Below are 26,811 nucleotides of genomic sequence, written 5' to 3'. Positions count from 1 at the left end.
AGAACTTGTCTCCAAGCAAAAGAACGCCAAGGATTGCTGGCAAACACCAGAAACTAGGAAAGAGGCCAGCAGAAGTAGTTAGCATGGCCATGACCCTGATTTGGACTTTCAGCTTATAGAAATTTGAGAAAATACATTTCTATTCTTCAAAGCCATTCACTTGTGGTATTTTTTGTTACAGCAGCACTAGGTAACTAAGACACCTAAGGTATGATTTTACTTGTTCTGCCACAATGTAACAATTACAGTCTTTTTTAAGGGAGAAATGTGACTTGTGTTCCCTATCATCACCCTGTGGTTTTGAAAGTGGAACCTAATATTTGAAAGCCAGGTGATGGTGGCCTTGAAGTCTAGACTCAGTGCCTTGGAATTTGGTTGTTAAGATTCAGTCAACCAACAGACTTCATTCCAGGGCATTCTATATGCCTCACACTGCAATAGGAAAGGAATCTGTGTCTCCTCCACTGGAGGCCTTCCCGGACCCAGCCCCCACACTTAGTCCTCCTCCCTTTGCTCTGTGTTCCTGCCACTATGGCAACTGTCATGTCACATCTTAACCACAGGGGACATTCTTAGAATCCCTACATAAGTGTACCTGTCATGTCACATCTTAACCTCAGGGGACAGTCTTAGAATTCCTACATAAGTGTACCTTTAAAAACCCAGACCCAGTGCCCTCGAGTCGATTCCGACTCATAGCGACCCTACAGGACGGAGCAGAACTGCCCCATAGAGTTTCCAAGGAGCGCCTGGAGGATTCGAACTGCCGACCCTTTGGTTAGCAGCTGTAGCACTTAACCACTACGCCACCAGCGTTTCTATACCTTTAAAAGGCTGCTGAAAATTAATTCACTTAAAATGAGGACAAGAATCCAAAGTAAATATTGGGGAAGAGGAGATTTGATTAGGACTTACCTTGAAAAACAAAAAAGCTTAGTTTACCTCTCAACTAATAACACGTAGATTTTAATTCCATCTGTGTGGTGGCTGAAAGCAGAGAACACCAGAAAGATGTTTACCTGTGTTTTATTGGCTATATGCAAACCCATTCAACTGTGTGAATCGTAACAAATTATGGATAACATGGCAAAGAATGGGAATTCCAGAGCACTTAATTGTGCCTTGAGAAACTTGTACATAGATCAAGAGGCAGTCGTTAGTACAGAACAGGGGTTACTGCATGGTTTAAAGTCAGGAAAGGTGTGCGTCAGAATTGTATCCTTTCACCATATGTGTTCAGTCCCTATGCTGAGCAAATAACCCAAGAAGCTGAACTCTGTGAAGAAGAACGGGGCATCAAGACTGGAGGAAGACTCATTAACAACCTGTGTTCAGATGACACAACCTTGCTTGCTGAAAGTGAAGAGGACTTGAAGTACTTACTGATAAAGATCAAATACCACAGCCTTCAGCGTGGATTACACTTCAACATAAAGAAAACAAAAATTCTCACAACAGAACCAGTAAGCAACATCATGATAAATGAAGACAAATTGAAGTTGTCGAGGATTTCATTTTACTTGGATCCACAATCAACACCCATGGAAGCCGCAGTCAAGAAATCAAAAGGCACATTGCACTGGGTAAATCTGCTGCAAAAGACCGGTTTAAAGTATTGAAAAGCAAAGATGTCACCTCAAAGATTAAATAAGGTACACCTGACCCAAGCCATGGTGTTTTCAATCACCTCATATGCATGGGAAACCTGGACAGTGAATGAGAAAGACCCAAGAAAAATTCACACCTTTGAATTGTGACATTGGCAAAGAATATCGACTATACCATGGACTACCAAAAGAACAAGCAAACCTGTCTTGGAAGAAGTACAACCAGCATGCACATGAGAAGCAAGGATGGTGAGACTACGTCTTACATACTTCAGACATATTATCAGGAGGGATCAGTCCCTGGAGAAGGACATCATCCTTGGTAAACTGGAGGGTCAACGAAAAAGAGGAAGACCCTCAGCGTCATGATTGACACAATGGGCTCAAGCATAACAATGACAGCACCTAACAACAACATGTGCTAATAACACTAACAAAATGAAAGTGTTGATTTGGGGAGTTGAATTTGTTTTTTAAGTCATTGAGTCACAGAGTAGGACAGTAACCTTATCCACGTGTGACTTTTGCAGCATGATGGGAGAGAGTCATTTCCATCATAAAGAGGACCCTTCATTCATGGGCTGACTCAGTTTTCCCAAGGGCCCCTCTTAATTATCTGATGTTCAAGCATTAGCATCTTCCTTTCACTTTTCTTAATTGTTAACTGGTGTAACTCCACCAACAAATTGTCAGTGGCTGATTTGAGCACTTCTCCAACTTTGCTTTCTTCAATTTCATGAAGTCCTGCATTTTGGTTTTGGTTTGGTTTTTATGCAGTATTTACACTTCTACTCCACACTTCGTTTGCTTTTATTTATTTATTTTTTTTTTGCAGGGGGGTGGGGCGGTGTGTTGTAGTGCCAGATGGTCCCAACAGTCAGAAGGAGATCAGCTAACAAAGACATGGATCAGATAGATGTTAGTGTTTGAGGAGAGCTATTAGAGTGGGGACTAACACTGTAAGTGCACGCATACCTCAGAGATATTGTGGCTTCGGTTCCAGACCACTGCAAGAAAGTGAATGTCGCAATAAAGCAAGTCATGCTAATTTACTGGTTTCCCAGTGCCTGTAAAAGTTATGTTTACACTATACTGTAGTCTCTTAAGTGTGCAATAGCATTATGTCTAAAAACATAATATACCTACCTTAATTTAAAAAAAAAAAAACTTTATTGCTAAAAAATGCTAACCATCATCTGAGCCTTCAGTGAGTCATAACCTTTTTGCTGGTGGAAGGTCTTGCCTCAGTATTGATGGCTGCTGACTGTTCAGGGTGGTGGTTGCTGAAGGTTGGGGTGGCTGTGGCGATTTCGTAAAATAAGACAGTGATGAAGTTTGCTGTATCGATTGACTCTTCCTTTCACGAATGATTTCTCTGTAGCATGCAATGCTGTTTGATAGCATTTTGCCTGTAGCAGAACTTCTTTCAGAATTGGAGTCAACCCTCTCAAACCCTGCCACTGCTTTATCAACTAAGTTTATGTAATATTCTAAATCCTGTGTTGTCATTTCAACAACGTTCACAGCTTCCTCACCAGGAGTAGATTCCACCTCAAGAAACCACTTTCTTTGCTCATCCATAAGAAGCAACTCCTCATCCGTTAAAGTTTTATCCTGAGATTGCAGCAACTCAGTCCCACCTTCAGGCTCCGCTTCTAATTCTAGCTCTCTTGTTCTTTCCACCACATCTGCAGTCACTTCCTCCACTGAAGTCTTGAACTCCTCAAAGTCATCCATGAGGGTTGGAGTCAACTTCTTCCAAACTCCTGTTAATGTTGATATTTCGACCTCCCATGAATCATAAATGTTCTTAATGGCATCTAGAATGATGAATCCTTCCCAGAAAATTTTCAATTTACTTTGCCCTGATCCATCAGAGGAATCACTATCTATGGCAGCTATAGCCTTACAAAATGTATTTCTTATATAAGAAGACTCCAAAGTTGAAATTACTCCCTGATCCATGGGCTGCAGAATGGATGTCGTGTTAGCAGACATGAAAACAACATTAATCTCCTTGTACATCTCCATCAGAGCTCTTGGGTGACCAGGTGCGTTGTCAGTGAACAGTAATATTTTGAAAGGAATCTTTTTTTCTGAGCAGTAGTTCTCAACAGTGGCCTTAAAATATTCAGTAAAGCATGTAGTAAACAAACGTACTGCCATCTAAGCTTTGTTTTTCCATTTATAGCACATAAGCAGAGTAGATTTAGCATAATTTTTAAGGGCCATAGGAGTTTTAGGATGGTAAATGAGCACTGGCTTCAACTGAAGTCCCCAGCTGCATTAGCCCTTAACAAGAGAGTCAGCCCGTCCTTTGAAGCTTTGAAGGCAGGCGTTGACTTCTCCTGTCCAGCTGTGGAAGCCCCAGATAATCTTCCAGTGTAAGGCTGTTTTGTCCTCACTGACAATCTGTGGTTTAGTGTGGCCGCCTTCGTCAGTTATCACGGCCAGACCATCTGGGTCACTTGCTGCAGCTTCCGCAGCACCATTTGTTGCTTCACCTTACACTTTTATGGCGTTTTACCTTAAACCTCATGAACCAACCTCTGCTAGCTTCAAACTTTACTTCTGCAGCTTCCTCGCCACTCTCAGCCTTCGTAGAATTGAGGAGATTTAGGGCCTTGCTTTGGACTAGGCTTTGGTTTAAGGGAATGTTGTGGCTGGTTTGAGCTTCTGTCCAGACCACTGAAACTTTCTCCATATCAGCAATAAGGCTGTTTCACTTTCTTGATCATTCGTGTGCTCACTGGAGAAGCACTTGTAATTTCCATCAAGAACTTTTTCTTTGCCCTCACAACTTGGTATGTACATTGTTTGTTTTTTGTTTTGACATAATGCTATTGCACGCTTAGTAGATTACAGTATAGTGTAAACATAACTTTTATGTGCACTGGGAAACCAAAGAATTAGTGTGTCTCACTTTATTGCAATATTCACTTTACTGCAGTGGTCTGAATCTGAGCCCGCAATATCTCCAAGGTTTGCCTGTACTTACAATGTTAGTGCCTACCCCGAGAACTCTTTCGCCCAAATACTAGCATCTCTCTGGTCCGTGTCTTTGTTAGCTGATCTCCTTTTGACTGTTGGGACCATCTGCCACTATAACACCCACCCCACCCTCTCCCCCACAAAAAGCAAATGGAGTACGGAGCAGAAGTGTGAATATTGCAACAACAACCAAAAAATGCAGAATTTAATGAAATTGAAGGAGGGAATGAGTTTAAGCATCGATATTGCGTGTGCTTCCTCAGTGAGGGTAACAGGACAGTGACTCACAAAGGAAAAAGCCTTGGGACAGAGTGCAGGAGCTGTTTGTAGTCCTCCTTGTTATCTTCAGCAGGGTGGACAAGGCTCCAGTGACCAGTCCCTGCCCTGCTCTTCAGCCTCATCTCACACTGCCCTGATAGACCCATGCTGTTCTTCCCCCCTACCTCCTCCCACTTCCCAACCCCATTTCTCCATGAATAACCAGTTGCCCTCGAGTCAGTTCCAACTCATGGTGATCCTGTGTGTGTCAGAGTAGAACTATGCTACACAGGGTTTTCAGTGGCTGATTGTTCAGAAGTTGATTGCCAGGCCTTTCTTCTGAGGCACCACGGAGTGGACTCAAACCACCAGCCTTTCAGTTAGCAGCCAAGCAGGTTAACACTTTGAACTACCCAAGACCATTCCATGACTACCTGCAGTTTTCAAGATTTAGCTTATTGTGAGAAATGACTCTCCAACTCTATTCAGATCAAAGCGATTTATCGAAGCCAATATATTGTTCGAATCGGGGCCATGAAAATCTCAGTGTCTGAAGCTCATGGATCCCAGGGAGCAGATCACACCTAATTATAGTACCACAGGAGGAACTATAAAGCACAACATTCTAATAGGTTTACAGTGATTGAGGTCAATCAGAGGCAGGACAAAGCAAAGCATGATTTTTAACGTTATTGGTTACATTAACACAGCTGGAATACACTGATGGGCTAAAAGACATAATTAGAAGACATGTGGTCATGGATGAGCATCTCATGACTGTCACAAAACAATAGCATGAGATACTGTCAGGAACAGATTGTTAAACATTACCTCACCCAGAGCATAAAATCTCCCGGGGCAACCTAAAAGAGTTTTAATAAGGCTTGGTTGCAGACCCCAGACAGGTAGTATCCACATTCTTAGCCTGACCACAAACAAAATCATTTCCTTAATAATAGGGTTGGTTCCTAAGCAACAGAGTTTGAATCTGTGTGAAAGGTTAGTATTAGTTGAGACGTTTTATTTTAGGTCAGATGCCTTTTTTGATTTTATATCCCATATCAAGCTGAAGCATCGTCTTCCCCATGAAACATTGCCCAACACAGGCCTCTTCCCTCCTGCAGGATTGATTGCTCCCAACACTGTGTCCCCACCATACAGACTAATATCTTAGGCACATCCCTGGCTGTGCATCCCTCCCTCCCATCATCTGGAAAGGTGTGGAGGATAAAAACCATATTTCCTTCTTCTTTATTTCCTGGCCCAGTGCTAGGAACACGGGTGGGCTCTGAAATGTCTATTGAAGGAATAAATGAATAATAATGATCTGTGTGCTGCTTTTCTTCCCTACAGGCAGAGCCTGAAACTTCCTTGTGCTATTTGTCTATCTCACTGCGCCCCCAGCAGTACACTGCCCCTTGGAGATGTTCAGTCAGAACTGAAATGATCAGTTTCCCTTGGGATGTTTTTGCATCCTTAGGGCAAACTCTGGCTCGTGAGCCACTAGATGGGACCCTACATCTCTTATCCTGGCCTTGAGGAGCTGAGTCTTGAGGCTGAGAGTTCTGCTTTGTAGAACCCCAGAATTGAGTTCAAGGAGACCTCCTGTAATTATACAGAACAGGGAGTTGTTGACGAGTCATCTTTGAGCCCTACCTCTTAGATGGATGTCCCCAGACCAAAAACCAAACCAGACCCGTTGCTGTTGAGTCGATTCCAGCTCGTAGCAACCCTATAGGACAGAGCAGAACTGCCTCATAGGGTTTCCAAGGAGCACCTGGTAGATTCAAACTGACAGCCTTTTTGGTTAGCAGAGAAGCTCTTCACCACTGCATCACCAGGGCTTCAAGAGGTATTTACCTTTATGAATTCCTGACCCCACCTTTGGTCTCATTTGCTTAAAATTGAATATCCGTCCAGTAACCCAGGAGGCATGAGACCTTAAACAGAAATACGTAATAATGATTTTTGCCTTCTCGATCATGTTTCATTGCCTAAATGCTGCTGTTAGTACATTCTTCGAAAGTAGAAAGTGCTATTTAGTTTCTGGCTTTTTTCATACTTTTGAAAGTTATGTCCAAGTGGAATTTGAAGGTAAGGGGCAAAGGACTTTTAAAGCAGGTGCTTGAGATGTTTTGAGGCTTGGTTGAGGCTTGGGGCCCCGGTGGCACAGTTCTTAAAGAGCTCGGCCACTAACCAAGTGGTCAGCAGTTCAGATCCACCAACCACTCCTTGGAAACCCTATGGGGCAGTTCTACTCTGTCCTATAGGGTCGTTATGAGTTGGAATCAACTCGGCAGCAACGAGTTTGGCTTCTCGGTTTTTGTTTAGGCTTGATGGAGGCTGTGTCTGTTCCGATGGTGTTTTTCCATCCTCTACTTTGTCAACAGTGGTGTGTGGCCATAAGCAGGCTTCACCAAGCAGACCTACTCCCATTTTAGACAGTTTTCTCTTTCAAAAGAGCTTCACTGGAGCTCAGATCTGAGTCTTCACAGGCAAAGACCATTTCTTTAATTTAAAATGCAAATCTAACGTTCTACACGTAGCAGTGTAGGGACACTATGTGAGAGCAGGACTTACCCTTGACCACTGAAAAACAATGACAAAATGGGGTAGATCTGTAACATATCTGCTTCCCGTCCAAGCTGGAAAGCATTATAAAGGTAGAAGTTACACTGAAGTCATTTATTCAGTAAACATTTATTAAAAACCAATTGCTGTCGAGTCAATTCCAACTCGTGGCAACCCCAGTGTGTCAGAATACAACTGTGCTCCATAGGGTTGTCAGTGGCTGATTTTTCAGAACTAGATAGCCAGGCCTTTCTTCCAAGGCATCTCTGAGTAGATTCGAACCTCCGGCCTTTACAGCTGAGCACATTAACCATTTGTACCAGCCAGGAACTCCAAACATGTGTGAAGTACCTACTATTTATAAAACCCAGTGCTAGGCACTTGGATTACAAAAATGAATAAAACAGGGTCCCTACCACCTAAGGGAAACCCTGGGGGCATAGTGGTTAGGAGCTATGGCAGCTAACCGAAAGGTCGGCAGTTCAAATCCACCAGGCACTCCTTGGAAACCCTATAGGGCAGTTCTGCTCTGTCCTCTAGGGTCGCTATGAGTCGGAATCAACTCAATGGCGATGGGTTTGTTTTTTTGGTTTTACCACCTAAGAGCTCTTGGGGGCCGGTGGAGACGTACACATAAACAGGTGATTACAGAACATTCCATGCGCCCTCAGAGGAGAAGCATGCTGTCAAGAGTCTGAGAAAGCTTCAGCAAGATAAGGGCTTTTGAACTGACCGTTGCATGGAGGAGTGGATAAGGGAGAACTTTCTAAAAGACTGCTATTAATTACACAAGCAAGTGGAATGAAGGCTATCGCATCAGGCAACTGGGGGAACTGATCCTTGATGAGGTCACCGTGGGTCTCTCAGAACCTCTGCACAGTTGGTGCCCACAGCTGCCTCAGTTGTGTCTCTGTAGTTGTTGGCAGCACCCAGCACTGGCTACTTAGTCACTGTGGGCTCTCATCTCCCTCTTCCACATCCCAGCCCACTGGCCAGATAACCTGCCTTCTCATATTTAAGATGACCTGGTGCCTGCAGTATTACAAAGAATCCATTTTTCGAAGATCTGAAACAAAAAAATATATATAGTTCAGTAGAAAAATAGTGGCTTTGGAACACTTCTGAAGGATTTAAAAAAAAATAAAGGTGTTAAAGAAGTTTATACGTGTAACTTAAAAATAAAGGTGTTGCACGCCCCTTAAACCAAGCAATTAAAGGAAAAACAGCGGTAGTAGAGTCCCCAAGGTCTAGTGGGATTTAAAATCTTTGTGACGGAGAAAATTACTTGGGAAGGAAATAGAGCGTAAATATCTAGAGAAAGCTCTTCACATGTGGAAAATCTGGGGAAATTTGAAGGCATTAAATTCTCATGAAGATTTTGCTACACTTTTGAGTCAGCCCAATATTGAGCTACATCAGCAAGTACCGCCAGCTCCCTCAGGTGCCACATGAAAAATTCTGAGTTTCCTTTTAAAGGCGTCCGGGACTACTCTAATGTGGCCAGGGGCTGCGGGGCTTGGACACTTTACATCTGCTCTTATTTTGCGCCTCTTGGCTTTACTGCTGAGCTCTGATTTATGCATGTGAATATTTATGGGTCTCATTGGTTCACACCTCCTTGCCCAGAATCAGGTATGTGGGCTCATGGGAAGCAAATGCAGGCCTCGCAGCAATAGGCTGGGACCTACAACATGTTAGTGTAAATAATATGCATTTTATTGCATCATTTTTCTGTTCATTTGATGCCCCCTGTATTTCTAGCATCGGAGCACAGTAGATAAAAGCTCAGCTGCTAACCAAAAGGTCAGTAGTTCCAATCCACCATCTACTCCTTAGAAACCCTACAGGGTAGTTCTACTCTGTCTTGTAGGATCACTTTGAGTCAGAAGCGACTCAACAGCAAGAGTTTTTTTGTTTTTTTTTTTTTTTTTGGTCTTCCCAGTAAGGTCGCTTTGATGCCTAAGGCATGACTGACCATGGTCTTTTCAGCCGTTTCATATGCATGTGAAAGCTGGACAATGGAAAAGGAAGACAAAGAAAAATTAATGTATTTGTATTGTGGTGTTAGCAAAGAATACTGACTGCCAGAAGAATGAACAAATCTGTCTCAGAAGAAATACAACCAGGTTGCTCCCTAGAAGCAAGGATGGCAAAACTTTGGCTCACTCACTTTGGACATGTCATCAAGAAAGACTAGTTGCTAGGCGGTGGGATGCAGGCCCCAAATTCTCACAAAAAGACCAGACTTAATGGTCTGACTGAGACTAGAAGGACCCCAGAGGTCATGGTCCCCAGACCTTCTGTTAGCCCAAGACAGGAATCATTCCCAAAGCCAACTCTTCAGACAGGGATTGGACTGGACTATGGGATAGACAGTGATACTGGTGAAGAGTGAGCTTCTTGGATCAAGTAGACACATGAGACTATGTTGGCATCTCCTATCTGAAGGGGAGATGAGAGGGCAGAAGCTGGCTGAATGGACACAAAAATAGAGAGTGGAGGGGAGGAGTGTGCTGTCTCACTGGGGGAGAGCAATTAGGAGTATATAGCAAGGTGTATATGAATTTTTGTATGAGAGACTGACTCAATTTGTAAACTTTCACTTAAAGCACAATAAAAATTTAAAAAAAAAGACTAGTTGCTAGAAAAGGACATCGTGTTTGGTGAAGTAGAGGGTCAGCGAAAACGAGGAACCCTCTATGCAATGAATTGACACAACAGCTCTGCGTCAACAGACTCAAACATACCAATGATCATGAAGATGGCGCAGGAACATAAGGTCACCACGAGTCGGAGCTAACTTGATAACAGCTAACAACAGATTTTTTGAAAGAGAGCTTGGTTTTTTTGTGATTTCATGTAATGTTCACTTAGGACCCCCTTGATATTGGCATGCTGCCTTCCCTCCCCAGCACCATTGCTTTGTGAAACGTGCTCCCTTTCCATCAGAAGTGTTTCACTGATGTACCTATGCCTCGCCAGCACTGGGTACCTATGCCTCAGCTTCCCCGAGGGGGTCAGTCTCCAAGAGATCAGACACAAATTCAAGCAAACACTCGTGTCATTTTGTCCCCTTTGCCTGAACATGCCTCTCCTTGCCCACATCCCGACATTTCCTCAGAGAATAGACCTTTGAGTGGTTTCCATGTGTTTTATGTCTTCTGTCAGACATTGGCAGTGGACTGTGAAGCAGTGCATTCTTACTCTTAGAGGACCATCGCTACAGAATCCTCATGCATCCCTTGTGGCCCACCTGAAGGTTGCCTTCATCTCCCAAGATTTCAGGAGTATACGGACAGTTTAGGGATCTTTGGGGGAGGGCTTCCAGAGCCTGCGTCACCCGTATCCCCATGCTCTTTATTTGATCACTCATTCACCAGATATTTATGGAGCACCTACTGTGTGCTAGACACATGACTGAGAGCTTCATCAGCCTTATTTTTAAACACATTTGACAAAATATATTTGAACTGTTTGAAGAGCAGCCAAGGTAATATTTGGAGGCCGAAATGCTGACATTTCTCTGAATTTTCAACAGCCTATGGATGAAACTGGACAAAACATTTGAAATCGGAACTGAATAAAAGAATGCAGGTGGTGTGGCTTCCAATTGTCAAAATCAATCCCAGCCATCTCTGTAAAAATGTGTGTTTTAATTTTTATTTTCCCATCCAGATGAGGTTGGGCAGGTGAATTTATAACATGTTTGACTTCCATTTTTACAACGAAATTTTTTTTTAATATATTTGTGTAACACCATTAGCTTTATTCATCTAGGGCTTTGTGTTGGCTCTTCAATTTATTTATATGTTTTCTTTAAACACTTGGCTTAAGTGGTAGGGGGAGGGGAGGACAATGAGCTGTAAGAGTTCCTTTGAAAACATGACAGTAATCAAAAGGAAAGCTTAAAAACCCAGGCCTCTCACATACAGTCCGAAGTTCCTTTCTGAAGAGGTTTTCTCATTATTGAAATGTTCGTTCAGGTGTATTCTGCTCTTCTCCTCTCTCCCTTGTCCCTTCTGCTGATTCTCTCAGATTCTCACTGGTGTTTATTCTTTTGCTGTGTTCTAGTCTCCATCTCCTGGCAGTTCCTCACCCTTGGGTGCAGAGTCCTCCAGTATACTCCATCATCCCAGTGACCCTGCGGAAGCCTCCACAAATAAAGAGGTAGGTGCCATTTTGTTTTGTTGTCATACTGGTTTGTGCTTTCTCTAGCCTCCCAGAGCTTCTGACCTAAATTCACCTAATTTCTCTTTTCCATAGTGGGGTTAGTTGATTAAAGCTTTGTTGTCCAATTTGGCAGCCACTAGCCTTGGGTGTCTTTAAATTTAAGTTAATGAATAAAATTAAAGATTCAGTACTGCAGTAACACTACTTTTCAAGTGCTAATAGCCATACATGGCTAGTGGCTACCATATGTACATTTCCATCAGTGTAGAAAGTTGTTTTGGACAGGGCTGGACACTGGACATTAAACACTCTATGGATCAACGTCCTTCTTCATGGCATTACATGCATTCTGATAGCGTGGGTTTCAGTTGCTATGTGGTTCATGAATGGGTTGGTTTCCTAAATACCCATTTATTTCAGACCTAAGTTAAATATCTTTCATGTGAACAGGGTGACCACCCAAAAAAAACCCAATGCCGTGGAGTCGTTTCCGACTCATAGCGACCCTATAGGATGGAGTAGAACTGCCCCATAGAGTTGCCCCAGTTTACCTCGGGTTGTTCCAGCTTACACCTTTGGTCCAGCCAACCCATTAGGTGGGCACCAGTTTTAATTTTCTAAAGGAGCACTGTCCAAGCAAACCTTCTGTGATGATGGAAATGTTCTATTTCTGTACCATCCAGTATGGCAGCCACTAGCCACTTGTACCTGTCAGGGCCTTGGAGTATGACTCATGGGACCAAAGAACTGAAGTTTTTGTTTTATTTAATTCTTATTTAATTTAAGTTTAAATATCCACATGTGGCTCTGGGCTGCTGGACAATGCAGCTTTCAAGTGCTCTGGTTTGGTGACAAATGAAATGGTTGCCCTACTGATGGGGGCACGCTGAGCTCTGGCATAGAGTGGTGAAGGATGAAGGTACTGCTTACTCCTCCTTGGGGGTCTGGGGCTAGGAAAGGGCAGGTGTTTCTCCCTGAAGAGGGCCCGCAGCCTTCTCCAGTACCCATTGTCCTTTTACACCTCACTACCTGCCACCCACACCAACTTATGAACCAGCATCAGATAAATATTAGCGTGCGCCATAATCTGTGTGTGGGCTCTGCTCACTCTAAATATAGATGCTGCCGAATCAACACTTGAGGATATGCGTTAAAGAGGTTAACCACATGATGATGACTGTCTCATTTGCCTTCATGTTGCTAATAAGTATGTTAAATGCAACGGAAGAAGTCGATCTCCATTTTAACCTGGTCGGCAGATCACTTCTGAAAGGGGTCTTAGGTAAAATTTACCCTTAAAGTGTTATTGGATACATATACATTTGCCACTAAATATTGATGAAGAGGACAAGTATATTCTTTTTTTATTAATACGATCATATAAAACCAAACAAGCATTGAGAGACCCTCTCTGAAATGATGTCAGCATTAGAAGTTAGATTTGAAATATACTTTGTACTCCCCTGGTCCTGATCCTCTGACCCTACACCACTGGAACAGGAGCGACAGGGTCACAGTTTCTGCTGACCCCACCATCTCCTAGCTTTCCTTCATACTTCATTCACGGCATGCAATGGGTGACAACAGATAACAGGACGAAAAGAAGGACAGCCACAATGACAGTAACAGTGATGGGAATTACCATTTCTTGGGCACTTCTGGTGTTCCAGCCACCGGGCTGAGCAAATTGCAGCTAGTATCTCATGTGAGGTAGGTATAATCATCCCCATTGTTAGCTGAGGAAGCTGAGAGGTTGAGTAATTTACCTGAGGTCACAGAGCTCACAAGTAGTTGAGTCAGGATTTGAATCCAGAACTCCCGTGGGCCCATGCTCTTAACCACCAGGATCTGCTGCAGTGTCACTGTGTGCACAGCCGTGGTAGATTGTTCATTAATATTCCAATTGTCAGGCCTCCAGGCTCTGCACACCATTTGTGAAACCCCCCAGAAAATCCCAAAGATTTCAGCCTTTGGCTTTCTTGAATGTGAGTCGACTTATTAATTCTTGAATGTTAAGGGTCAATCGATGTTCATTTCAACCCACATGTGAGAAGACAAGGGGCTCATCAGACATCTGAATATTCAGCATGAGATATAATAAGCAAGGCTAATTTGTTCGTTTCTCAGTTCCTACAAGACTTGGTACGTGTTTCTGCATATCCTTAGAAATAATGATGAAAATCCTCTTTGTGTGCCATAATTAGAGATGCTTTCATTTCCCAAATTCTTTTTTAAAAAATTACTACTCTAGAGACTAAAGAAAGCCAGTCCTGAGCTTGTGAATAGAGAATAAGTGAATTGACCAAATGCCCTCCATTGTGGCTCTAAATCAAATAGCAGCTTTTAGAGCTGTAGACTCAAATAATTCTTTTTGTAGCTGCTGCTATAATCTGGACACTCTTCTTGAGATTAGCATTCAGAAGAGTATCCTAATAGCCCAAGACATTCTAAATTGGCCTCTTGAATGTACCTAGAGGCTAAGCCAGTAGAGTAAAAACTCTCAATACACTAAACCCTTTGTTACCAGGGGTTAGGTCAGGGAGGTGGTTGGGGAATAACAAAACCTGTGGCCCTTATGAGGAAATTAGTTTCCATCTGCACACCGTGAAGTTGTGGTTTGTTTCTGTTTTTTTTTTTTTTTTAATTAATCAGAATTAAACAGACTTGGTGATTGACAATCAACTGAGCTTGGCTTCTCACTTGAGGAATTAGAAAGTAAAATTAATATGGAGAAATTCTCTTTCTTTCTATCCACATATCTTCCACTTGGTGTGAGTTTTTCTATAAATGCATTAGCAACCAAGCCAAACCAAACCCATGGCCGTTGAGTCAATTTCAATTCGTAGCGACCCCACAGGACAAAGTAGAACTGCCTTGTAGGGTTTCTAAGGAGCCACTGGTGGATTTGAACTGCCGACCTTTTGGCTAGCGGCCATAGCTTTTAACCACTGCACCAGCAGGGCTCCCGTTAGCAACCAGTTTTATTTCTGGTGACTTGTATCTTCAGTTTCTCTGAAGGTGGCCCTTTCCAAGGCAAGACACCCACTCTCTTTGGTGTGAAGAGCCTTTCCATCCCATTGAACATACTCTGCAGCAGGTTTCACTGATAAGTTGCTCTGTGCAGTGTATTGTGTGATTAGTGTTAAATTCTTGTCATTGTTCTGAATTGGGTTTAGAGTATTGAAATTAGGTTTTTTTAACTGTGCCCAATTTCTCACATAACATTTAGCATTACTACTTTTTTAAGAATGTTGTGAAAATATTAACTATTAATTTTGTCCCTTGGCCATTCCCATCTTCAAAGTAAAGAGCACCGTAGAAGGTGCACTGATGTCCCATGAGATCTCACCCCTCATTCAGGTCCAGGTCTCTTCAGTCTTCTACCCCTCTGAGGACCCCAGAGGAGGTATACCATCAATTCAAGTCAACCTATTGAATAGCTATGCTGTACTATGTACCCTTTCTCTAAGAGGTGTGTATTAAAATAATCACCTAATACCTGGTAGATTCTCAGCAATGAAAATCCTTAGGCTTTCTGAAGATAACCCTTGGCCATGCAGACCCAATGTTTTGCTCACTTTACAAACTCTTTAGTATTATCTCTCCACTCTCAAGCAATCCTTGTCACCGTAACCCAGACACATCAGCTACAAATTCTATTACTAGTGAAAACCAAAAAATAACAAACCCACTGCCATCTAGCCAATTCCAACTCATAGCAACCCTATGAATGAATAATAACTGGTGAAGCAGGAAGGAAGTTCCTGCTCTTATCCCACTCAGTTACCTCTAGGACATTTGCTTAGGAAAGGAACCAAAGGGTGAGTATTGCTGCTCTGCGGACAGGCATTTAGACTACCATCCACTCAGGCTCTAGGAGATTTTCAACACGCCCAGCATGCTGACCTTTGTTGGGAGATGGTACTTAATATGAGAAATTCCTGGGGTTTTTTGTCATTTACTTCTTTGTTTGCTGTGTTCTTATTTTAGGTAACAATGCAAGAATGATTTATATAATAGAATTTTTCAACTAAAATAACTGAGTAGGAGATGAAAGGAAGAGAGGAAAAAATCTAGCAGGCATTTTTAGCACAGTGAGAGATCAATGTGAAAAAAAAATACTGAGCTGATTTACTTGTTTCTCCAGGGGAATTCTTAATTTCTACATCTGATCATGTTGTTGTTCTTACTGGTCAGCAGCATTTCCACCTGGAAATGCAGATTCTTAAGGATACAACTGGTGCCTTTTTGTTGCCGTTGCTGATTATAGATTTGGGTCTGTGGGATAATTTTTAGGCTGACAGACATGTCTCTGATTGTGGAATGTAGGATTTTCATATTATCTAAGATACGAATGGATCGTTCTGGGGGTTGGGTAGTCTTTAATAGTAAATGCATGTGTTTATCCACATTTTGCTTTATCTAACCGATATGGTCCATAATTGATTAACAACTGCTACTGGTGATGCATTTATTTTTCGTGTACATAGGTGGTTGTGTTAATGCATATTTCATCACACTTGGCCCTTTTTGAAACCTCTTTGTCTTAATTACAGTCAAGAAAAAGCTTGGCATCCTTCCCCACCTACGTTGAAGGTAAGAGCTGAAAAGAAAATGTTGAGCACTGAGTCACTCATGAATCTTTTAGTGTTTTGGGTGTTTGAAGCACCAGGCTATAAGACGACAGTGGAGAAGAAAGACCACAAAGTTATTAAATGAATAATTTCTTTTATAAGGATCCGCACAAAGCTGGTTCCTGTGAGGTGGAGTTTAAAAATGTTCCCAAATGTCTCCAACTTTTCCACGCTGCTGTATCTCTCCATCGTCTCTAACATTAACTACTCCCTCTCCCCTCAGCACTTTCCCTCTAGTCTTTGGGTTCCCTAATTTGCTGCAACATCGCACAGAACTCACAAACCATATAGAGGAAATGGCTCACTCATTTGTGGAGTCTGGCAAGTCCCAAATGCGTGGATCAGGTGTAGAATTCTCCCTGGCTCAGTCTCTGCCCAAAGGCACCCAGCTTTCTCACTCCATGGGCCAGGAAGTCTACTGTGCATTATTAAAAAAAAAAATAGATGGAAGGTTTTTGAAAATTACTATCCCAGATGAGATCATTTTTCTCAGTACCTGGCTGGCAAAAATGATTAGTTTCTGTTTAGTTTCATTGACATTGTAAATCCATCACTAATATAAAAAATTCCTGAGGTTTTTTGTCACTTACTTCTTTGTTTGCTGTGTCCTTATTTTAGGTAACACGCAAGAATGATTTATATAATAGAATAGATTAATAATAGAAGACCGGCAGTCTTTTACTTCTTACAAAGCATAATCTGTCCAGGTATTATTTTAATTAGACTAGTGCTTCCCTGGAGCCCTGGTGGCGCAGTGGTTAAGAGCTTGGCTGCCAACTAAAAGGTCAGCAGTTTGAATCCACCAGCCACTCCTTGAAAATCGTATGGGGCAGTTCTACTCTGTCCTATAGGTTCGCTGTGAGTCGGAATCAAACTCAACGACAATGGGTTAAATGCTTCCCTGCTACACAATTAAAACTGTGTGTTATAAATAACCTAAATCTATAAGCGCTGCATGGCGGGAATATGTGGCTGGTGAGAATGTAAATTATGGTACTGGTATGTGATGAGGGCCAGTCTGCCTGGGTACCACTGTGGTACTGGTATGTAATGGGGGCCGGTCTGCCTGGTACCACTATGGTACTGGTATGTAGTGGGGGCCGGTCTGCCTGGGTACCACTCAGGGTGTTTAGTCCAGAAGTTTTTCTCTTAAAGACTAAGAATAAGACAAATAGCAAGTTTCCATATTTAATAGCTACCAGATTCTTTGTGAAGGCTTTTCTCAAACACTGTTTATTTCTTTGTTTCAACCACCACCTTCGTTTTAGAAAAATGAGAGAGTATTTTAAATCAGCATCCTGATAAGTAGCTTATCATGGGAAGCAGCTGTTTAAGCTCAAGATGAGCTTGATTTTTAAGGATAAAAATAAAAACCGCTTTATATTAACTTCCAAGAGGAAAAACAAATTGTTTCAGTTTCAAATTATCTACTTTAAGACCGTAAGGTTTGAACAGCGGGAGAAAAATGTATATAATCGTCTCCCCAAATAGGGCATTCAAGTCCAAGAAAATAGATATGTTTTAATTACAGAATTCAAATGGCTTTCCTAGTGCATCCATTATAAATTTATACATTAGTCTCAGACATGTTTTAATTTAGAGTAGGGTTTATAGGTAATTATGGTTAGAATCAGATGCCCCCAATTTAAATATTTAAAACTAAGGTCTGATTAAAAAAGACAGGTCAATGAGAACAGAAAATTTCTATTTTCTTGGAATTGATCTGAGTGCGGGATCAGACTGGGAACATGATGGCCTGTAGTTTAGCAAGACTGATCACATGGGACCATGGCTTTTGGGTAATATCTGTTCTGCAGAATCAGAATTAGAGACTAGTATAGGAATTCAGGAGCCCTGGTGGCGCGGTGATTAAGACTACAGCTGCTAACCTCCAGCCACTCCTTGGAAACCCTATGGGGCAGTTCTGCTCTGTCCTGTAGGGTTGCTATGAGTCAGAATTGACTTGATGGCAACAGGTTTTGATTTTCTGTAGGAATCCAGACATTCTGAAACAGATACCCTATTTTTCTGATTTATAAAACTTGTCTCCCTGGTTGTGGAGAAATTTGGGAGTCCCTGGGTGGTACAAACTGTTAACATGCTTTGCTACTATCCAAAAGGTTGGCAATTTGAGTCCACCCAGAGGCACCTGGGAAGAAAGGCCTGGCGATCTACTTCTGAAAGATTATAGCCATTGAAAACCCTGTGGAGCACAGTTCTACTCTGACACATGTGTAATGCAATGCCATGAGTTGGAGTCAACTTGATGGTAACTGGTACTGGGTGAAAAGGTGGCAAGTAACAGGGACTGCTGTAAAATGAAGTTTTCTAATCAGCCTTCTATTCATCCAACTTTTTATCAAGTAGATATTTATTTAATAAATAAATACCGACAAACACCGACAAGACACAGGAGAGTCAAAGCTGAATAGGACATGGTCCTTGGCCCCAGAGAGCTCACAGTCAAACAGAAGAAACAACGCCCTTTATCACTGAATTTTATGTTTCATATTTAAATTAATATTCCCATCATTTCTCACAATAATGGGTGAAATAAATTAAGAAGAAACCATTCCTTCTTTCTGAAAACTAGGGGTGATTGAACGCGGACAGAGAGAGGTGACTTAGACAAGCAGGTTGGCTCACCTGCTCAGGGTACCTGGCCCACCTGGCAGGTGGTGAGGGGCAGAGGAGGAGCATGCAGTGTGGGAGGGGGATTCCCTAACTCTGCCCTCGGGTGACTTCCCTCACTGTTGCGGCTCTGTGTGTTACAGTTCCTGGACCTTGTGACCCTGAAGACTTGATCGATGGAATCATTTTTGCTGCCAATTACCTTGGCTCCACCCAGCTGCTCTCAGACAAAACTCCTTCCAAAAACGTGCGCATGATGCAGGCCCAGGAAGCAGTAAGCAGGATCAAGGTGAGGGGGGGCCGTGTACTTGGCGGGGGGTAAGGAATAGTGGGCCGATGCTTGCCCTGGGCTACAGTGGTCACCCCACACCTCATGTGTTCTCTCCTGAGTTTAGAGGAGTGTACACTGAGATACACCTGCTAGCCAAACAGAAGAAAAGAGCCAGCTTGTGCTGGAGTCCCTGCATACAGTAAGACCTGTGAGAGCCGGAACTTGACAGGACTCCCTTGTCTTTCCAGTCTCACAAGTTTTCCACCTTTGACAGGGTACAGTCTTACCACTTTTCTATCCCTCTCTATTAGTGGAAAATACTCGAGTTTTCCTTCTCTGACAGGTTTCTGCCTTACACAGGTTCCGGCTTTCGCAGGCTTTACTGTATAAATATTACGTATTTAGGTTGTTCTTGAGAAATAGTACCTATACCCTTAAACATATGATCATAAACTTTGAAAACTTGATCACCTGAGGAAGGATATCATTTTAGGTATTATGCCTCACATTTGGGAGGTGTGTCATTCACAGCTAGAGATCAACAACTTAAATGTTCATGTTTGCCGAGTTGGTTCAAACTAGGTCGCGTTGCTTTTAAACCAGCTGATCCTATCCAAGCTAGATTGAACTGGCTTGTTTCAAGTAGAATGAACCATTTGATCAAATCTAACCTGGCTAGTCTGAACAAGCCAGTGCAAGGCTAACCCAGTTTAAACCAGTTCGAGCCTGTCATAACTTGTTTGAATCTGTTTTATCAAGATTTAAAAGGAGCACGCCTGTTTGGTCCAGGAAAAGCCCCTTTTCATCTAGTTTAAATCATTCACAACTAGTTTGAACCAGCCAGAACCAGCTTGGTCCATTGAGAAATGCAGAGCTCTAGAATCTCCACCACAAATACCAACACCACCTATAACCATGGACAAACCCAAGACTACAGGGACACCTTGCCATCCAAATGCCATTAAGTGTCACCAGCACCTAGAACCGTTGGGCAGCCACACTAGAGGCACGAGCCCATTTTTACCTAGAACCACAGGGATAACATCACTATTGAGACCCAGAACCTGTATTTAGAGTGAATTGGAATAGATTAAGACTCACCAGAATTGGTTTTATCCAGTTTCAACTTGTCAAAATTGCTTTTCCTCTCAAGGAATCATTCCCATTTTTGTGTCTTCTCTCTCACACGTCCCCAGTTTCCATCCTGATATTTCTGTGGTAATGAAGAATGAGAAGGAACTACAAGTAGAAGGCAGTAAGTGAGAGTTCTTAATCCCTCAGTCAGAGAAAAAATATTTCGTGAGCACTTATGCATGCAAGGTCCCGTGAAGGAAGGGAAATCCAGATATATAAAGTGAGATCCTTTCCTTCAAGCTAAGCTGCCTGGGTGGCAACATCAAGCCAGCAAATGTACAGGGGGCACCAGAGGAGGAGAGAAGGCTGTGAGATGGCAGGTACCACAGGAGCACATCCAGGCCTCGGCGGGAAAGGGCTGCAAACCAGCGATTCGGAGGTAGATGGTAATTCTGGCCCTCTTACCCGAGCTGATTCCTGGCTCTGATATGTTATGAATATTAAACAAGGTCATATTTCCATTAATGCCCTAATTACAATGACCCTGAGTCCCCTCACCCGCTGCCCAGTTATTCTGCAATTATGAGAGCTCCTGTGTGAATGTCCGCAGGTCCCCTTCCCATTGCTTCCTCATCAAGCTGCTACCTACCATTGCTTCTGCTGCTGGGGCCTTCACGAGTTGTCTACTGCCTCCGACCACCCCTCTCCAAGCTCAGAACTGGGCCTTCCCTAATTACCCAAAGTGTAGTAAGCCCAGGCTGCAACTTTTGATTCCACGACTGAAATTTTAGGAAGTAGGATTTATAAAGCAGAGAATAATTTATACCTGTGCCTAGAGTGGCTGCTGTCAGCACTGATGGGCCACTGACAGGGGCTTGCCAGTTTCTTCCCTGTGAGGCAGGGACCCACTCAACCACTCTGTCAGGGACTGGTGAACCCTGTTTATGCCTAGAGGCCCAGCTGCCATGAGGTGTTATGTCTTCTGTGGTGTTTATAAAATTAACCTCTCCCAGGATGACTGCAACGGGAAGGTCCTCTTCTTTCAAGGGAACTCCCACCTCCTACCCGTAGAGATGTGTCATGCCCAATGGCCCCTAACAGGAGAACTCCATAGATGCATACCTAACTGACCTCCATGCCTTCTGAGTCTTCCAGGCTAAATAAGGCTACATGTAGAACATCAGCAGGTTCCTGCTGAGCTGCCCATCCAAGCTTGGTCTAATTCCTTCTCACTGTCTGCCCTTACCATGAAGAGGGGATGTTAATGGCTACAGATCTGCCCACGGTCTTCCCGATTTCCAGTTAGTATGTCCTACACACAGCATTCAAAATGAGAACTCACAGACCTCTCTGAGAGGACAAGCTGCTTTTCAGCACTGTCCCACATTAGTTCATACGGAGCAGAGAGCTTCAAAACAAGAAAGCCTATAGGAACACAGCTCTGACTTCTCATGCCCCATAATTACCAAACAACGCACTTAGTTACCTGGGTTAGTGGTACCCTTCCCAGTTCCCCAAGATCAGTGGAAATACAAGTACCCAACTCACTCAGTGGTTCTGTAATAGATGAGCACCACCTTTGCAAGATGTGAAAGTGAGTGGGGGCATTTTTGGTTGTCACAGCAACTGAGGGCGTCAAATGCCATTAGAGGGCCAGAGCCAGTTATACTGAACACCCTATAATGTCCAGGACAGATCAGCACAACAAAGATGTATCTCCACCAAAATGCCAAAGCACCCCTATCATGAGCACTGCTACAGCCCATTCAAGAGAATCCTCCAGAACAGAGAAAGTGTGCCCCCAAAGTAGTACTGAAGACGCCTGAGAGAGAAAACTGTTACTTTCATTTGAGTATCTCCTAGCTTCTCTCCATCAAGATTTCAGAAGTCTTAAGGCTCAGGTTTTCGTTCTGGGCACCTTGTTTTTTAGCCTTAAAGACTGTTTGGTAGCCTTTGACTCCTACAAGATAAAGGATCTACGTCTTTTCATATACATAGCACTAAGATGTCCCTAGGGGGGAATACACGAGACAAATCACTTGAACATAAATTGATTTTCAGGGTAGACTACGGCAGTAACTGTACCAGATCCCCACCCGGTGCCAATTGTATTGTAAATTACACCTTCTTATTTCCATGGTGGTGTCTGAGAGTGTTGGCTGGTAGTGTTGCGTTTTCTTTAAAGTCCAGCTCCCTGATAAGAGATCAGAAAATTTACTTTTGAAGCTTCAAAGGATTGATATGCAGAAGTTCCACGGTTCATTTGAACAGGAAAATAGATGACTTTGTCAGTCAGAACAAACAAGATGGAGGCTGTCTGGTTATAAACACAGTTTAGACCTGCCTGGAGCAGAGCAGACATCTGAAAAACATACATTGTTTTTACAGCAGATGACTCTAGTGTGAGGAATTCATTATAGAGGGGCAAAATTAAATTGTTACATTTCATTTATAACTTATATGTATCATGTTACAGTGTGTCCTGTGCATTTGAAAGAACTGTTGCCTGTCATGAAATATTTTCTGCCTCATATTCCTTTTACCATCCATTTAAATGCTCTTTCAGATTGTTTGGCTTTACACTCCGCCTGAAGCTTTTTCACATTGTGCTTAGTGTGTTTAGAACCCAGTGTCGATTTCAGCACTCCCTAGAAGGGGCACTGGGAGCCCTGGTTGCACAGTGGTTAAAGTGCTTGGCTGCTATCCAAAAGGTTGGTGGTTTGAGCCCACCAGCTGCCTTGTTGGAGAGAGATGTGGCAGTGTGCTCACGTAAAGATTTACAGCCTTGTAAACCATGTGGGGAGGTTCTACTCTGTCCTATAGGGTCACTATGAGTTGGAATCAACTTGACGGCAGTGGGTTGGGTTTGGTTTGGTTAAATGGACTCTATGTCGGGGAGTATGCAAGGACTCCATCATGTGCAGAGGGATCTTGAGGGTGGAGAGCAGTTAGCCAGATGGAACTGGGATAGTCTCAAGTGGCACTTGCACTGTGGCTCCTGCCATGCCAAGAAGACACCAGTCTCTAAGGGAGGTGGTGTCATACATGTTCCCAAAGAGAGACTGATGTTTTAGGAATGACTTACTCTAGCTACCTCAGTAGAGAGGATGCAGAGCAGAGTGAGGCTACAGTTTTTGTAGTGTCCATCCAGGAAGGCAGTGGGAAAGAAAGGTTCTGGGAATGTACTTTGAAATCTATTTAGCAATATCCTTTACAAGCTGCCTAATAAATTTCACCTTAGTGCTCTAATCTAAACAAAGGTAGAATAGTTTCCTCCTTTTATTTTCTGACTTCTTTTTCTTCCCTCACCCCTCACTTGCCCCAGAGACACCCATCCTGCCCCTCTCTCTTCCCTCTGCCCACATTGTTTCACCAGAGGATCGTAAGGCTGACCTCACCGTGTGTCCTGCTGTAATGAGATATTTGTGGTGCTTTGTTTGAACACACACTGAATGTAGCTTTCCATTTCCAAGCAGGCTTTAATTTCAGTTGTCTATTGACTGTGTTATCTGTATACCAACTGTATAGCAGAATTGAACGCTGCTTATTGAATGAGTGCTTGTTTTGAGAATTAGGATTTTCTTAAGTTAGCAAAGAATTTACAAATTCAGTTGCCAAATAGAGAATTTGGAGTTGTAGCTTGACTAGGCATTTTCTGCTTAATGTAAAAAGAAAGCAAATGAATTTGGCCCTAAAACCAAACCATCTGTCTGCAAGCCCCTGTGATAGGCATTTTAGGAGATAAAAATTAACAAAGACAGAGTCCTTGACCTTGAGATACTTGAGTCTAATCAAGGAGATAAGAAGAGTGCTTAGATAACAATAGTACAAGGCAAATGAAGGAATCAGAAATTAAAAGGCATTGCCTTTCATAAAAAATAAGCAAAATTAGAAGACACTTGATATTTTTCAGAGTTCCCCCCCCCCATTTGTACACTGTCTAATGGGGTCCTTTCTACCTTCTTTGTTCAGCATTTTTTAGAAGAAATAATATCCTTCCAGGAAGCCCCCATATAGCTTAAAAATGCGTTAAAGCAATGATTCTCAAAGTGTGGTCTCCAGACCTGCAGTATCCGCATCTTCTGGGAACTTGTGAGAAATGCAGATTCTCAGGCCCCATCCCAGACTCAGGGGATAGAGCCTGGAAATCTGTATTTTAACAAGCCTTCCAGGGGCTACGGATGCATGCTGTAGCTTGAGAACCACTGCCTTACGGAAGAGGGGGCTGTCAGCTGTGCTGTGCAGCTTTCCAGCCAACCAGAGGGCTTGTCACCAAAAGGATTCCATTGGCAAGTAAACTGAGGAAACACTGCAAGATAGATCTTCTTTAGGACATTTACCACATATGATTTCCTATTAAAGGCTCTGAGGAGTCCTGCACTAAGGAGACTTAATTGTGTTTAACCAAGAGTTCCCATAATTATCTGAACACAGAATATATTACTGTGTGATACCGGTTAACTTCCTGTTGCTTCGTATTCCCCAAAACACATTTTGGGGGAAACATCTAGAAAGAGCTTTGCCCTGCCTACTGTCAATACTTAATCTTGACCTAGGTGGGGATGCCCTCCTTCCCTGAAAAGGGTGGGAATTATGCCTGACCCCTGTCTAAAACCAAAACCAAACCCATTGCTCTAGAATCCATTCCAACTCATGGCAACCCCATATGTTACAGAGTAGAACTGAGAGGACACCAAACTTTAGGCCAATACAGCCTGTTCAGTTGTCTTCCTTCCTGTCCACTACATCTCCATCCTTATGTTTCACCTTCGTTCCCACTTCATTCTCTGCTCTTCAATCAGAAGACAGGGTGGCCTGCTGGACCCTGCCTGAGCCATAGAGATGGCTTCACGTCCGCACTGAGTGTGGTGTATATGTCTCCATTCTTTCTACATTTGTTAAACTTATGCAGTTAGATTACAAATGATGCCTAGATATTTTTTGGTCTATGCATTTTTGTAAAGAGCATTCATTATCAAATACTTCTTATATCTGTCTTTACTAATCTATCCCTAAAGATCAAATCTTTCCATTCTTTTATGATCTCATTTAATTTTCAAAAATTATGACTTAATTGTAGAATTAAGGTTTCTATCATTGTTACTCTGTCTAAGAAGCCCTGGTGGTACAGTGGTTAAGTGCTGGGCTGCTAACCCAAAGGTCAGAGGTTCGAACCCACCAGCTGCTCCTCAGGAGAAAGATATAGGAGTCTGCTTCCGTAAAGATTATAGCCTTGGAAACCCTGTGGGCAGTTCTTCTCTGTCCTGCAGGGTTGCTATGAGTTGGAATAGACTCAATGGCAATGGGTTTGGTTTTGTTTTTTTTTAGCTTTGTCCAAGTCATGTCATTTGCCATGTGCCTTGAAAAAGTCTGTAATTAGTAGAAAGAATACAGACATTCATATCAGGCCTTTGTGTACATGATCTCATTTACTTCTCACAGTGGTGGGGAGGGGGCAGATCTTGCGATGCTGGTCTTATTAACCCCACTTTACAGACAAATAAACCGAGAAGTTTACAGGTGAGAAACTTGTCCCAGGTCACACAACTAGTGGCTTGGAGTGTACAGTCAGACTGCCTGGGTTTGAAACTCTCCTCTGCCACTTACCAGCTGTGTGACATTGGACAAGTTACTTAACTTCTCTGTGCCTCAGTTTCCTCCTCTGAAATATGAGGAGAGTGTAGTGTCTGCCTTACAGAGTTGTTGTAAGGCTTTTACATTGGCATATGTGAAACGCATAGGAGGATACTGGTACACAGTATGTGTAATGTCAGTAAATGTCAGCTAGGCAAAGTAGAGAGAGAACAGTTGAGAGGATTCCCAACATGGCTAATCTAAAGTGTCTTGACATCGGCAAACATTCAATATGCATTTGTGGATTGAGTGGCAGGATGAACAGTACACAGTGTCTGCCCTTCACACCAGAGCCCGCTGGGTGATAAGCTATAATCAATCCCATGAACCATGAGAATTTAAATGGATGTTGTCATTTCTGGCTTTATGATGCATGCTGGCCTTATGCTTCTTGTGGACCTCTTTCTGTTTCTCCAAGTACTCAATCTGGCTCCAGCCTCCCATCCCCATGACTGCCAATGCGATATCTAATTTTTCATTGTGATTTGTTCTAGGGGACTTGGAGGCCATAAGTGATTGAAAGTGATGGTATTACTGTTAGAGAAGTGATGGTATTACTCTAAGTGCATAAAATATCTTTTTAACATCCTAAAAATTATTTCAGAATACCGTTCATGACACTCAGCTCGCCTCTTGGATCCTCTTCCTCATAACCAGATTGAGTGAAAAACAGAATGTGGGCAATCCATTGGTGGCCGCCATTTTGTACTTTGAAAGGGTCCTTTCAGACCCCAGTTCCATAGAGAGTTGAAGAATTTTGACCAACCACTGTTAGGTTTTAGATCCGAGATCATGGAGATTCCTGTACTGCAGCTGTATCATTTCAGGGAAGTGGTAGGAAGCAAACAAGCAGTAAGAACTCAGCAGTCATTTGTTGTGAGGATTATAACTGATGCAGATCAGGCTGTCCGCCAGTAGGACTCTCAGATTCCTGTGAGGGGGTGTGATACAGCATCAACATAGGGCCACC

At 42.8% G+C, this 26,811-nt stretch overlaps 1 protein-coding gene across 2 annotated transcripts in view; it reads left to right on the top strand.

The window, feature by feature from the left end:
- The window catches only part of APBA1 (amyloid beta precursor protein binding family A member 1), a 235,613-nt gene that overhangs the window by 172,628 nt on the left and 36,174 nt on the right, over positions 1 to 26,811 (top strand). For both annotated transcript variants that reach the window (XM_049895520.1, XM_049895519.1), the window contains exons 3-5: positions 11,499 to 11,594; positions 16,154 to 16,193; positions 19,006 to 19,151. In XM_049895520.1, the coding sequence (XP_049751477.1) occupies positions 11,499 to 11,594; positions 16,154 to 16,193; positions 19,006 to 19,151 (282 nt within the window). The remainder of the gene's footprint in view (positions 1 to 11,498; positions 11,595 to 16,153; positions 16,194 to 19,005; positions 19,152 to 26,811) is intronic.

This window comes from Elephas maximus, chromosome 9, assembly GCF_024166365.1.
Source record: "Elephas maximus indicus isolate mEleMax1 chromosome 9, mEleMax1 primary haplotype, whole genome shotgun sequence".
In the NCBI taxonomy this organism is placed as follows: domain Eukaryota; kingdom Metazoa; phylum Chordata; class Mammalia; order Proboscidea; family Elephantidae; genus Elephas; species Elephas maximus.
Note: the sequence above shows the minus strand (reverse complement) of the source record. Positions and strands in the feature narration are given on the sequence as shown.